The sequence below is a fragment of the Mobula birostris genome, chromosome 6 (genome assembly GCF_030028105.1).
Source record: "Mobula birostris isolate sMobBir1 chromosome 6, sMobBir1.hap1, whole genome shotgun sequence".
NCBI lineage: Eukaryota > Metazoa > Chordata > Chondrichthyes > Myliobatiformes > Myliobatidae > Mobula > Mobula birostris.
Genome location: NC_092375.1, coordinates 79,218,076 through 79,233,415, shown reverse-complemented (window position 1 = coordinate 79,233,415; position 15,340 = coordinate 79,218,076). Strand labels below are relative to the sequence as shown.

At 42.8% G+C, this 15,340-nt stretch overlaps 1 protein-coding gene across 3 annotated transcripts in view; it reads right to left on the bottom strand.

Moving 5' to 3' along the window:
- Positions 1–15,340, bottom strand: part of reps2 (RALBP1 associated Eps domain containing 2) — a 241,838-nt gene that overhangs the window by 97,179 nt on the left and 129,319 nt on the right. For all 3 annotated transcript variants that reach the window (XM_072260703.1, XM_072260704.1, XM_072260705.1), the window contains exon 5: positions 890–996. In XM_072260703.1, coding sequence (XP_072116804.1) covers positions 890–996 — 107 coding nt within the window. The remainder of the gene's footprint in view (positions 1–889; positions 997–15,340) is intronic.

The window sequence follows — 15,340 nt, the reverse complement described above, 5'->3', positions numbered from 1 at the left end:
CTGTACACCTGCAACCTGGAATACGCCCGGCAGCAGCACTCTCTTTCGGATATCGCATTCTACTGGAAGACCAAAGGGGTTTTGAGAAGACTAAAGTGCATCATTCATCGAGCTGATGATCTTCCAGCAGCACTTGATACTTGCCTTGGTAGGTGCCCCTAAAACAGAGAATTCTCTGTTATCCAGCAGCCCTGGAGGAACCTCAACAAAGATTTCTGCATCCCATTCCAGGAACTTATTGCAAATGCACAGTCCACACACAGGTGGGCAATCTTCTCCTTTGCATTGCATCATGCGTTGACAGTGAGCCTCTGGTTGCGCAGGAAGGATTTTGACAGGGAGGACCCTGCTCATCGCCAGCCAAGCAAAGTCTTGGTACATGTGGATGGGCTCTAGAATTAGGTATTCTGCCAAATGTTTTTGAGAGTTTGCTCAGGAAACCATGCCATGGGATCCACCATTATCTTCTTGCACAGGGTCTGCAGGTCTGGAGTCCTGACCACTACCTGATGGAATTGCGATCAGAAATGATTTTCTGCTGAAACTTTACTACAAAGGATAGGTTGGATGGCAAAGAGTAACTGAATGGAACATTGCGGGGCAATAGGGATCCATCTTTACAACAGTAGGGATTGATGAAACCTCAGGATGAAACCTCAGAACAAAGGTGTCTGGATATCTCAGTTCAGTGCACATCTTGATGCAGCCAAAGTGGCCAGTGAAGACCAGGGCAATATTGAGTTCACAAAATAGCCTTTTCCTCACTTCACCATTTACACGAATGCACTTTTCCTCTTTTGTTAATCTCTCCCTACATTTTTGACTCAGATCTTAGACTTAGCTGATGAATATTCTTAAGAATTCAGAATGTTGGAAGTTTTTCTTTTACCTGAGCATAAAAAGAATATGGAAGCGAAGGCTTAGATTCATAGTTCCCATGGGATTGTCCTTCTGGATATACAACTGAACCTGCAGTTGGGCTTCTTTCAAGAGTGACTGCAACACAAGACAAAGTGGTAAGTTATTTAAATTATAACATAATGTCATACAAGCAACAATTTACCATAAATGAACCATGAATTCGGTTAATTTGTAGTCATGTGCACCTGTCAATAGAATGCTACAACATACACAATACTTCTTGGTAAGAGAATATGTGAAATATGATTCATTCTTTATGAATCATAGGCAACAATTGCTTGAGAAACTTGACATGCAAAAACTAAAATGTTGTGAAGCCTAGCAAAAGAGGCAGATATTTCAGTTATCACTCTCGCATAGGCATTCCCAATGTGGGAGTCACAGACCCCTCAGTTAATGGAAGGGGTCCGTGGCATAAAAAAGGTTGGGAACTCCTGCTCTAGCATTCAAAGTAAAATTTATTATTATACATGTCACCACATACAACCTTGAGACTCTTTTTTCTGTGGGCATACTCAGCAAATCTATAGAACAGTAACTGTAAACAGGATGAATGAACACCAAACTCTGCAAATACAAATATATATAAATAGCAATAAATAACCAGAGCATAAAGTAACAAGGTAAAGGCTCCTTAAAGTGAGGCCATCAGTTGTGGGAATATCTCAATAGATGAGTATAGTTATTCCCCTTTTGTTCAAAAGCCTGATGGTTGAGGGGTGGTAACTGTTCTTGAACCTGGTGGTGCGAGTCCTGAGGCTCTTGTACCTTCTACCTGATGACAGCAACGAGAAGACAGAATGGCCTAGGTGGTGAGGATCTTGGATGGTGGATGCTGTTTTCCTACGAAAGTGTTTCATGTAGATGTGCCCAATGGTTGGGAAGGCTTTGCCTGTGATGCTCTAGGCTAAATCCACTACTTTTTGCAGGATTTTCTGCTTAAAGCCATTGGTGATCCCATACTAGGTCATAATGCACACTTTCCACCGCACATCTATAGAAGCTTGTCAATGTTTTCAATGACATGCCAAATCTCTACACACTCCTGAGGAAGTAGAGGTGCTGTCGTGCTTTCTTTACAATTACCTTGATATGATGTGTCCAGGACAGGTCCTCTGAGATAGTGACACCCAGGAATTTAAAGTTACTGACCCTCACCACCTCTGATCCTCCGATGAAAACTGGCTCATGGGACCTCTGGCTTCCCTCTCCTAAAGTCTACAATCAGTTCCTCGATCTTATTGACACTGAGTGAGAGGTTGTTGTTGCTACATCACTCAGCTAAATTTTCAATCTCCCTCCTGTATGCGGATTCATCACCATCTTTGATACGGCCCACAACAGTGGTGTCATCAGCAAACTTGTATATGATGTTGGAGCTGTACTTAGCCACCCAATTATAGGAGTAAAGCAAGTAGAGCAGGGGGCTAAGTACACACCCCTATGGTGCTCCTGTGCTGATGAAGATTGTGGAGGAGATGCTTTTGCCAATCCAAACCGACTGAGGTCTGCAAATGAGGAAAATCCAGTACCCAGTTGTACAAGGAGGTATTGAGACCCAGGTCTTGGAGTTTACTGATTAGTTTTGAAGGAATGATAGTATTGCATGTTGAGCTGCAATCGATAAAGAGCATTCTGATATATGTATCTTTGCCGTCCAGATGTTCCAGGGTTGTGTGAAGAGCCAATGAGATGGCATCTGCTGTGTACCTGCTGCTTTGGTAAGCAAATTGGATCAGATCCAAGCTGCCACTCAGACAGGAGCTGATATACTTCAATACCAACCTCTCAAAACACTTCTTCACTGTGGCAGTGAGCAATTGCTACCACACTCCACTTGGGCACCTGAAGCAGGTGGGTACCATACATTGCTGGAGTGACAGATTAAGATATCCATGAAAACACCAGCCAGTTGGTCAGCACAGGTCTTCAGTACTCCGTCTGGACCAGATGCTTTCCTTGGATTCACTCTTTTGAAGACAGTCCGCATGTCACCTTCAGACACTGAGACCAGAGGATCATTGGGAGACATGGGGTGCGTGACTGTTCCTCCCTATTCTGGTGCTCAAAGCAAGCATGGAAGGCATTGAGCTCATCTGGAAGTGAAGCTCTGCTGTCCCCTTTAATATGTCACTAGATTTAACTTTGGTTAAGGCAGGAGGTTATGGCATTCAAACCCTGCCACAGCTGGCGAGCATCCCTCATTGATGCCAGTCAAGGTCGGAATCTCTATTTCACCCGTGAGATGGCTTTCCGGAGACCTCTTGTAGCACTCTTGATCTCCAGACTTGAATACCACTGATCTGGCTCTCAGTAAGTTCCAGATTTCATGGTTCATCCAGGCCTTCTGATTGTGGTAAACCCTGAATGATTTTGTGGGGACACATTCATTTACAACTGTTTTAATAAAATTTGTTATGAATCTGCTGTAGTCATTCAGATCCTCAGGCAATCTTGTAACTGTTCTTCTGCCTCCTACCTCTTAGTTGTCTTGATCTCTGGAGCCTTGCTTTTCAAGCTCTCTTTGTATGCAGGTAGTAGTCCAAATGGTCCAATTTGCCAAAATGCAGTCTCGGAAAAGAACGATAGCCATTCCTTACCATAGTGTAGCAGTGGTCTAGTGTGTTGGGATCTCTGGTGCAACAGGTTATGTGCTGGTGATAATTAGGCAGGGTTTTCTTCAAACAGGTCTGGTCAGAGTCACCATCTATAATTTGAAATGCGTTGGGATGGGCTGTTTCTTGCGTGCAAACAACATCATGCAGTTTCGCGAGTGCTTGCTTATAATCGGCCACTTATAATGAGGTTACAGTCTGTTATGCCAACAACTGTGACTCACTTCGGCATCATCTTTCTCAGGCAGGCTTTGAGGTGAGTATCTGCACAGTCTTCCAAAATTGGTGCATCTAAAGATTATCTTTTGCATTGCTAATACTCTGCATACACACACAATGCAAAATGAAATAGCTGAGTTTCATGCTTGTGACAGTTACTTGGACATGGTTATGGAATTGTAGCCGGGAAGATGGATTCATTAAAAGTTACTTAACACATTTCTATGTTAACTTAAATTCATTGTGCGAGGCATTTGTGTGCTGTTCAGCGTAGCCCGTCTTATGTGTTAGGGCATCACTTGTGCACCGAATGAAGGCACATTTCCTCCCATTCCATCAAAATATGGTGCCATTGGTTGCATCACAAAATAGGCAAAGGGCATATCATGTTGAGATGTGAAATAAATTGTCTCCACTTCAACACTGATATCTTGCAGAATCCATCTACCAGCCTCAATTTTCAATGCTAAGGATATCTGAAACCTTATTGCTAGTTGTTCCATCATAGTCTGCATATCAGTGCTGCCCACTGTGAGTACTGCATCATTGACAATCCCAGACCTTGCAATGGCATGGAGACAACCATTCCCCAGGGCTTATTCCAGGCTGACAATCCCGAGGGTGGAAATTTTCTACACACAGTGAGCTGGCATGCTCGCTAACCCTTTTTCCCTTTGTCCATAGGAGATTTTCATCCAACTGGCTGCCTTCAAACTTCCCTCAATGATTAGTGTTCAAAGGTGTTGTAGTTGACAGTTTTGTATTCAGCCCCCATTTTAGTACTTCATTCTGGGTGCAAATCATACAATTGCTATATTAACCCGTTTTTTTTAAGCTGATTCTGCTCTTTTATATAGTTGACATGGTCCAAGGCACCTAAAAGGGGTGAAATCAATTTCACCCAATGTCTTCAGAGAAACCTTATATTGCCTAATAGATTTTGAAAGGCTTTTAATGTAGCGCTTTGTGCAAAACGCCAAGATTTTGGGAGGTACTAACAAATGTTGGATTCTATCCAGAATGTATATGCCAGCTCTGTGGCTTCTTTACCAGCAGATGGTGGACACCATTTGTCTCCAAAAAAGAATGAGGAAAATTTGTGAAAATGTTAAAAGATCAGAATGGCTATTTATTTAAAGTTTTCATTCCAGGCACCTTCTAAATCCCAGTATTTCTCATTTGTAATATTAAGGTGAAGGTTCACCAGGAGAAATCTGGTGAACACCATTAATAATATTAAACAGTGATATAGAGTGATAGTCCCTCCAGTTGCACTAATTTGATTTACAAAGTAGCATGGCTGATCAGGGCATTTTATATTGAAAATTCTAACAGATAAAAGGGATACTTGCTCTTTCCTCTTGTTTTTTTCCCCAGCTGGCACATTTATTTGGACAATCTTCAGTCTTTCTACTGCTTATTACTGAGTAGTGCAGCATCTGATTGGAAGTCCTGCTCAAGGACATTCCCTTTGTGGTTTGGTACTTTGGAAAATGCAAGAGAGATTTGCTCTCCAGAACAGTGGTTCCTGGCTTTACAACAAAGGGTCTGGACAACACTGCATTGTTGCTGGAAAGCTTAGCCTTGGCATCCCACTTTATTCCTGGATTGATACTAAGAGGCTATCTAACAGATTATTTTGGAAAAAATTTGAGATTTAAATCATTTTCAGAAAGGTGTAATAGCAACCATTTATAATATAATTATGAAAATACGTCCAGACTTATCTAATAAAATTAAGAATGATTGGGAAAGAGAACTTAAGCTTACTTCACCTATTGAAAAATGGGACCAAATTCTTCAGTTAGTTAATTCATCCTCTGTATGTGCTAAACATGCGCTGATACAGTTTAAAGTAGTACATAGGGCCCATATGTCTAAGGATAAATTAGCTCATTATTACTCTCATATAAATCTTGTATGTGATAGATGTCACTCTGAGATAGCTTCCTGAACTCATGTGTTTTGGTCATGTCCTTTTTTGAAAAAATATTGGAAAGATATTTTGATATTATTTCAACAGTTTTGAGTATTGATTTACAACCTCACCCTATTACGGAAATTTTTGGTTTACCAATAATAGAACCAACTTATCTAACCTATTCAGCTCCTCGGATGATTGCATATGTTACATTAATGGCTAGAAGATCCATTTTGCTGAATTGGAAAGAGATTAATCCTCCCACTACATTTCATTGGTTCTCTCAAACTATGTTGGGTTTAAATTTAGGAAAAATTAGAAGTGTCATTTATGATCCTTCTGTTAAATTCGAAAAGACTTGGAGGCCATTTATTCAACACTTCCATACGATGTAATTTGACCTTTTCCAAACCTATTCTATTAATTTCAAATATATGGAGAGAGGAGCAGAGTTAATGACACTAATGATCCTATTTGACATAACATAACAGCCCATGTCTTTTTCTTTTATTAGTTTAGTTGCTTGGTATTGTTTAGTTTAGTATTTTTGGGTTTTCTTTTCTTTTCTTTTTCTATGCTACTTTTACATTTTTTTCTCTTATATTTGTATTCTTATTTTGCAAGACCTTGGGAGGTTTAATATCCGTGTGTGAACTGAGTTTATATTTTTATATGCTAATTATTAATAATGTAATCTCAATAGCTTTGTATTAATATTATGTTATGTTTAACATTTTGATATCAATAAAAAGATTGGAAAAGAAAGAAACTAAGAGGCTGAAATAAGCCCAGTACAGGTACTGCATTTGGAAGCCTAGGAAGAAAGAAACCATACTTTAGCATCTTTTGTAATCTCAACACAACCCAAAGTTGGACTGGAAAAATGGAATACTTTCACTCAAAAACATTGACCGAATAATCTTCAGATTATAGAAGATGAAAAGCCAATGTGACCACAATATGATTCTGCATACAGTTAGTGGCAGAATTTAGTCTGCATGGTCTAGTGCTAAACATTAACTATGGGATTTGGAGAATTTACTTGATCTTCAGATATTGCCCGGGATCAACTCAACCACTCTTACATGATTTAAACCCAATAAACAGGCCTCCTTAATGCACAAAATTTTGTCTAATTTATGTTATCAAATTCTAGAACCTGAAATCAGCAGGTTTTCAGTTTTCTCTCAAAAAACAATGAATCAGTATGTGAAACCAATTGCTGAAGGCCAGATACAAAGACAGTTGTTCAGAAATCTTGATTACTGTGGCTAATGTGTTGGAATCACTGCTGAGTGGAACAAGGTATGTCTTTGATGAAAGGAGAGAACGCAGTCATATTTGCATCATGTTGTACTGCTCAAACTCTCCTCCCAATGAAGACTCAAAACCAACCCATTTTTGGTAGAAGAATTGGTAAGAAGTGTTCAGGCAAGATATATGGTCTGGAACTGTTGACCCTCCATGGTAGGTTCAGTAATCTGGTAACTGATCGTTGTAAGTGATTATCCGGTCAGACCGGACCTTTCATAAAGCACCATGGTTCTTCCATATAGGGCAAAGCTCTAACGGACAGTGGTAGTCTTAGCTGATGAAGCAGCAGGAAGTTCAATAACATTTCTTTGTGAATAATTTGGATACAGATCCATGAGATCATAAAATAAAGGAGCAGAATTTAAGCCACTTGGCCCAAAAAGTCTTCTCTGCCATTCCATAATGGCTGATTTATTATCCCCCTCAACCCCACTCTCCTGTATTCTCCCCATAACCTTTGACATAGACAATGGACAATGGACAATAGGTGCAGGAGTAGGCCATTCGGTCCTTCGAGCCAGCACCGCCATTCACTGTGATCATGGCTGATCATCCACAACCAGTATCCAGTTCCTGCCTTAGCCCCATAACCTTTGATTCCGCTATCTTTAAGAGCTCTATCCATCTTTTTCTTGAAAGCATCCAGAGACTTCGCCTCCACAGCCTTCTGGGGCAAAGCATTCCATATATCCACCACTCTCTGGGTGAAAAAGTTTTTCCTCAACTTTGTTTTAAATGGCCTACCCCTTATTGTTAAACTGTGGCCTCTGGTTCTGGACTCACCCATCAGCGGGAACATGTTTCCTGCCTCCAGTGTGTCCAATCCCTTAATAATCTTATATGTTTCAATAAGATCACCTCTCAGCCTTCTAAATTCCAGAGTATACAAGCCCAGTCGCTCCAATCTTTCGACATATGACAATCCCGCCATCCCGGGAATTAACCTTGTGAACCTACACTGCACTCCCTCAATAGCAAGAATGTCCTTCCTCAAATTTGGAGATCAAAACTGCACACAGTACTCCAGGTGTGGTCTCACCAGGGCCCTGTACAGCTGCAGAAGGACCTCTTTGCTCTTATACTCAATTCCCCTTGTTATGAAGGCCAGCATGCCATTAGCTTTCTTCACTGCCTGCTGTACTTGCATGCTTGCTTTCAGTGACTGATGTACAAGAACACCTGGATCTCATTGTGCTTCCCCATTTCCTAACTTGACTCCATTTAGATAATAATCTGCCTTCCCGTTTTTACCACCAAAGTGGATAACCTCACATGTATCCACATTAATCTGCATCTGCCATGCATCTGCCCACTCACCCAGCCTGTCCAAGTCACCCTGCATTCTCATAACATCCTCCTCACATTTCACACTGCCACCCAGCTTTGTGTCATCGGCAAATTTGCTAATCTTACATTTAATTCCCTCATTTAAATCATTAATATATATTGTAAACAGCTGCAGTCCCAGCACTGAACTCTGCAGTACCCCACTGGTCACCACCTGCCATTCTGAAAGGGACTCGTTAATTGCTACTCTTTGTTTTCTGTCAGCCAGCCAATTTTCAATCCATGTCAGTACTCTGCCCCCAATACCATGTGCCCTAATTTTGCCCACTAACCTCCTATGTGGGACTTCATCAAAGGCTTTCTGAAAGTCCAGGTATACTATATCCACTGGCTCTCCCTTGTCCATTTTCATAGTTACATCCTCAAAAAATTCCAGAAGATTAGTCAAGCACGATTTCCCGTTCGTAAATCCATGCTGACTTGGACCGATCCTGTTACTGCTATCCAGATGTGTCGTAATTTCAGCTTTTATAATTGACTCCAGCATCTTTCCCACCACCAACGTCAGGCTAGCCGGTCTATAATTCCTTGTTTTCTCTCTTCCTCCCTTCTTGAAGAGAGGGACAACATTAGCCACCCTCCAATCCACAGGAACTGATCCTGAATCTATAGAACATTGGAAAATGATTACCAATGTATCCACGATTGCTAAAGCCACCTCCTTAAGTACCGTGGGATGCAGACCATCAGGCCCCGAGGACTTATCAGGCCTTCAGACCCAACAGCCTATCCAACACCATTTCCTGCCTAATATAAATTTCCTTCAGGTCATCCATTACACTAGGTCCTTTGGCCACTATTACATCTGGGAGATTGTTTGTGTCTTCCCTAGTGAAGGCAGATCCAAAGTACCTGTTCAACTCGTCTGCCATTTCCTTGTTCCCCATAATAAATTCACCCGCTTCTGTCTTCAAGGGTCCAATTTTGGTATTAACTATTTTTTTCCTTTTCACATACCTAAAGAAGCCTCCCCAGAATAATCCTGAATAATCAAAAACATATCAAACTCCACTTAAATATACCCAGTGACTTGGCATCCACAGCCAACTGTGGCAAAGAATTCCACAGATTTACTACCATCTAGCTAATGAAATTCCTCCTCATCTGTTCTCAATGGACGTCTCTTCATTCTGAGGCTGTGCCTCTAGTCCTAGACTCCCTCTCTATAGGAAACATCCTCTTCACACGCTTTCAATATTTGATAGAATTCAAGGATATGTCCCCTCAATTCTTCTAAGCTCCAGTGAGTACAGTCCCAGAACCATCAACTGTTAATCCTTGCATTCCCGGAATCATCTTGTGAACATCCTGTGGACCCTCTCAGAATCAGATTTAATATCATGGGCATATGACATGAATTTATTTTTTTGTGGCAGCAGAACAATGTAATATATAATAATTAAACTATAAATTACAATAATTAAATTAAGTAAGTAGTGCATTAAAATTTTTTTTTAAAAAGTGAGGTAATGTTCATGGGTTCCTGTCTATTCAGAAATCTGACAGCGATGGGGAAGAAGCTGTTCCTGAACTATTGAGTGCGTGTCTGTAGGATCCTGCTCTCCTTGCTGGTAGTAATGATTAGAGGGCATGTCATGGGTGATGGGGGTCCTTCATGATGGATGCCGCCTTTTTGAGGTACTGCCGTTTGAAGGTGTACTTGAAGCTGGGGAGGCGAATGCCCATAATGGAGCTGGCTGAATTTACAACTTTCTGTATCTTTTTCCAATCCTGTGGAGTGGCCCCTCTGTACCAGATGGTGATGCATCCAGCTAGAATGCTCTTCATGGTATCTGTAGAAATTTATGAGGGTCTTTGGTGACATACCAATTATCCTTAAACTCCTAATGAAATACAGCCACTGTCATGCTTTCCTTGTAATTGCATTGATAATAGATCCTCAGTCACGTTGGCCCCCAGGAAATTGAAACTGCTCACCCTTTCTACTTCTGATCCCTCAACTTCCCCCTCCTGAAGCCCACAATCAATTCCTTGATCTTACTGATGTTGAGTGCAAGGTTGTTGTTGCTGTGACACCACTCAACCAGCTGATCTCTGTCACCCCTGTGCTCTTCCTCATCACCATCCGACATTCTGCCAACAATAGTCGTGTCGTCGGCAAATTTATAGATGGTGTTGAGGTGTGCCTAGCCACACAGTCGTGGATGGAGAGAGTAGAGCAGTGGGCTAAGCACGCATCCTTGAGATGCACCAGTGTTGACCGTCAGCAAGGAGGAGGAGATGTTATCACTGATTTGCACTGCCTGTGGTCTCCAGGTGAGGAGGTCAAAGATCCAGATCTAGAGGGAGGTACAGAGGCTCAGGTTTTGGAGTTTGTTGATTAGAACTGAGGATATGATCGTGTTGAACATTGAGCTGTCTGTAATCAATAAACGGCAGCCTGACGTAGGTATTACGATTGTCTTGGTGGTCTCAGGCCGAGTGGAGGGACAGTGAAGGGCTGAAGAAAAAGTAATCTGATAGTGGAGAGCGGACCATGGAGAAAGGGAAGAAGGAGGGGCACGACGGGTGGGAGGGGAAATGATAAACAGGAGAAGAGTTAAGATGTCAGAGTGAGGAACAGAAGAGGGGATGGGGAGAGGAAAAAGTTACCAGAAGGAGAAATTGAAGCTCGCGCCATCAGGCTGGAGACCACCTCGATGGATGTGAGGTGTTGCTCCTCTACCCTGAAGGGGGTCTCATCATGGCACAAGAGAAGACCGTGGACCAACATGTCAGTACAGGAATGCGGATAGGAATTAAAATGTTTGCCAATGGGAAATTCCATTTTTGGCTGATGGAGCATAGGTGCTTGGCAAAGCTGCCCCTCAGTTCACGTCAGGTATCACCGATATACAGGAGGCCACTTTGCGAGCACTGGATACAATAGATGACTCCAACAGGTTTGCAGGTGAAGTGTCTGCCTTACGTGGTGGAACTGTTTGGGGACCTGAATGGAGGTAAGGGAGGAGCTGAATAGGCAGGTGTAGCTTGCAGGGGTAAGTGCCAAAATTGAGATTAGTGGGGAGGGACAGGCAGACAAGGGAATCACGAAGGGAGTGCGGGGGTGGTGGGGGGGGTGCAGAAAGTAGAGATGTGTCTGGTGGTAGGATCCTGTTGAAGAAGGTGGAAATTGTGGAGAATGATGTACTGGATGCTCCTGTGAGCTGGTGGCAGAGATTTCCAGTGCCCCACCAGGTACACCATCAGGGCTTGACACCTTGCGAGGGTTCACCCTCTTGAAAGATTTTCTAATGACGGCTTCTGAGACAGATCCCAGCGTCACTGGGTGTTGCAGGGATTTCCACAGGTGTGATTTTATTCACCCTTTGAAAGCATGCATAAAGGGCATTGGCCTCATGTGGTACTGAAGCATCACAGCCATTCACGATGTTAGGTTTAGCCTTGAGGGAAGTAATAGACTGCAAAGCCCGCTAGAGCTTACGTGTATTCAATCCCATCACTAACCTCAATTGGAATTGTTTTATCACCCTTAAAATAGTCTTTCGTAAGTCATACTTGGACTTCTTGTATAGTTCTGGATCATCGGCCTGCAGTGCCATAGATCTAGCCCTCAACAGATGACAAATCTCCTAGTTCATCTACAAGCACGTCTGGTATGTTCTCAAAGGCACTGACTCATCCGCACAGGCTCTGATGAAGTCAGTGACAACTGTGGCATATTCATTCGGACTTGAAAAGGAATCCCTGAATATTGTCCAGTCCACTGACTCAACGCAGTCCTGTAAGTGTTCCTCTGTCTCATTTTGTCTTCACCCTGGTGCTGCAGTCCTCAGTTTCTGTCAACACACTGGGAGTAGAAGTACAGCCAGATGATCGGACTTTCCAAAGTGTAGGCATGGATGACACAGTAAGCTTTCTAGATGGTGGTATAACAGTGTGGTGGCTCATCCCATTCCACTGGTGATAATGTTGGTGATAGTTGTTCAGAGACTTCTTCAAGCTGACCTGGTTGAAATGTAATGACAGGAAAGGCATCGGGGTGTGCAGTTTCATACCTGCTGCCTTTGTTACTCAGTTCCTCCAGTGCCAGCCTGATGTTGGCCTGAGGTAAAGTCTCCACCGCTAACAGGATGATGTCGGAAAACTTTCTTGGTAGATAAAATGGACGACATTTGACCGCTAGATGTTGTAGGACAAAGCCACATTTGTGTACCACGCCGAGTTAATCACAAAGCATACCCCACCTCCTCTGCCTTTAACTGACTCAGCTAACATGACTTTGCAGAGAAGTGTGAAGGCTTTGAGCTGCAGCGCTGAGTCTGAAATGGCAGGCGATAGCCAGGTTTCCGCAAAGCAGAGTACACAGCAGTACCAACACATTTTTTCTTAGATAAGGGGCCCAAAACTGCTCACATAACACCAAGTGCCTTCAGACCAATGCCTTATAAATCCTCAGCATTACATCCTTGCTTTTATATTCTAGTATTCTCACCTGCTTCAAAAGTGCAATAATTATACCAAAGAAGAGCAGGGTGAGCTGCCTCAATGACTATCATCCAGTAGCACTCATATCTACAGTGATGAAGTGCTTTGACAGTTTAGTTATGGATAGAATTAACTCCTGTCTCAGCAAGGACCAGGACCCACTGCAATTTGCCTATCACCACAATAGGTCTATGGTGGATATGATCTGATTGGCCTCTTCACGTGGTCTTGGATAACCTGGATGCTCGTTATTGGCAACAGCTCAGCGCTTAACACAATCATTCCTACAGTTCTGATTGAAAATCTCCAGAACCTGGGCCTCTGTATCTCCCTCTGCAACTGGATCCTCGACTTCCTAACTGGAAGACCACAATCCATGTGGATTGGAAATCACATCTCCACCTTGCTGACAATCAACACTAGCGCACCTCAGGGATGTGTGCTTAGCCCACTGTACTACTCTCTCTACACCCATGACTGTGTGGCTAGGCCCAGCTCAAGTGCCATCTTTAAATTTGCTGACGAATCAGCCATTGTTGGTAGAATTTCAGATGGTAACTAGAAGGCATATAGGAGTGAGATATTTCAGCTAGCTGAGTGGTGTCGCAGCAACAACCTTGTACTCAACATCAGTAAGACCAAATAACTGATTGTAGAATTCAGAAAGGGTAGGATGTGTGAACACACTCCAGTTCTCATAGCGGTATTAGAAGTGGAGAAAGTGAGCAGTTTCAAGTTCAAGGGTGTCAATATCTCTGAGGATCTACCCTGGGCCCAACATATCGATGCCGCTACAAAGAAGGCACAACCACAGCTATACTTCATTAGGAGTTTGAGGAGATTTTGTAGGTCAGCAAAGGCACTTGTAAATTTCTACAGATGTACCGTGCAGAGCATTCTAATTGGCTGCATCACCAGCTGTTACAGGGGGGATACTGAACAGGATCGAAATAAGCTGCAGAGAGTTAAAAAAAATTAATCGGCTCCATCAAGGGCACACGTGTCCAGTACATCTTCAAGGGGCAATGTTTCATAAAGGTGGCATCCATCAGTAAGGACATCCATCGCCCAGGTCATGCCTCATTCCCATTGCTACCATCAGGGAGGAGGTACAGGAGCCTGAAGGCACATATTCGATGATTCAGCAACAGCTTCTTCCCCTCTGTCATCTGATTTGTGAATGGACATTGAACCCATGAACACTCGCTCACTTGTTATATTTTTGCACTACTTATTTAAATTTAATTTGAATATATTTACTGTAATTCACATTTTTTCTCTATTATTAAGTGTTGCATTGTACTGCTGTCACAAAGATAACAAATTTCATGAAATATGCTGGTGATCTTAAACCTGATTCTGAAATGAACGCTAACATTACATTTGGCTTCCTTACCACTGACTCAACCTGCAAGTTAGTCTTTAAGGGATCCTGCACGAGGACTCCCAAGTTCCTTTGCATCTCTGATTTTTGAATTTTCTCCCCATTTAAAGACTTCAAGGTCTTTATTCCTTCCACCAAAGTACATGACCATAAACGTCCCTACACTATATTCCATCTGCCACTTCTTTGCCCTTCCTCCCAATCTGTCTCAAGTCTTTCTGCAGAATCCCTGTTTCCTCAATACTATCTGCATCTCTACCTATCTTAGTATCACCTGCAAACTTGGCCAGAAAACCATCAATTCCATCTCCCAAATCATTGACATTTAACGAGGAAAATGTGGTCCCAACTCTGACCCCTGTGATACACCACCGGTCTCCGGTAGCCAACCAGAAATGGCCCCCTTTTTCCTCACTCTTTGCCTCCTGCCAGTCAGCCAATCTTCTGTCCATGCTCGTATCTTTTAGATAATGCCTTGGGCTCTTATCTTGTTAAGCAGCCTCATGTACTGCACCTTGTCAAAAGCCTTCTGAAAATCCAAGTAAACAGCATCCACTAACGCTGTCTAACCTGCTTGTTATTTTCTCAAATAATTCCAATAGATTTGTCAGGTATATATACACGAATGCTCCTGATGGCTCTTGACATGAGTTGGCAACAGCACATGACGAACGTCGAGCTCTATAACAACCTACAGATGCTCACCACTAAAATCGAGGCGAGAAGACTGCAACTAGCAGGTCACTGTCTACACCACCCCGAGCTACCTGCCAGCCTAGTCATCATATGGGAGCCCAAGCATGGGAGGATGAGCCCTGGGTGCCCTCCCAAGACTATGGTCAACAGGCTCCTAGAAGACAGCAGCGCGGGTAATGTAGATGAACTGAACACACTGATGAGGGAGAGGGAAAAGTGGAGAGTCTGTCGTGCCCGACGCCGGCCCCCTAGGCCTGAGTCAACATAGTAGTAGTGTCAAGCAAAACTTTGGCCTATTTTATCATGTGCCTCCAAGTATCCAAAACCTCATGCTTAATAATGGACTCCAACATCTCCCCAATTACTGAGATCATTCTAACTGGCTGATAATTTCCTTTCTTCTGCCTCCCTCTCTTCTTAAAGAGTGGAGTGACATTTGCTATTTTCCAGTCCTCTGTAACCGCTCCAGAATCT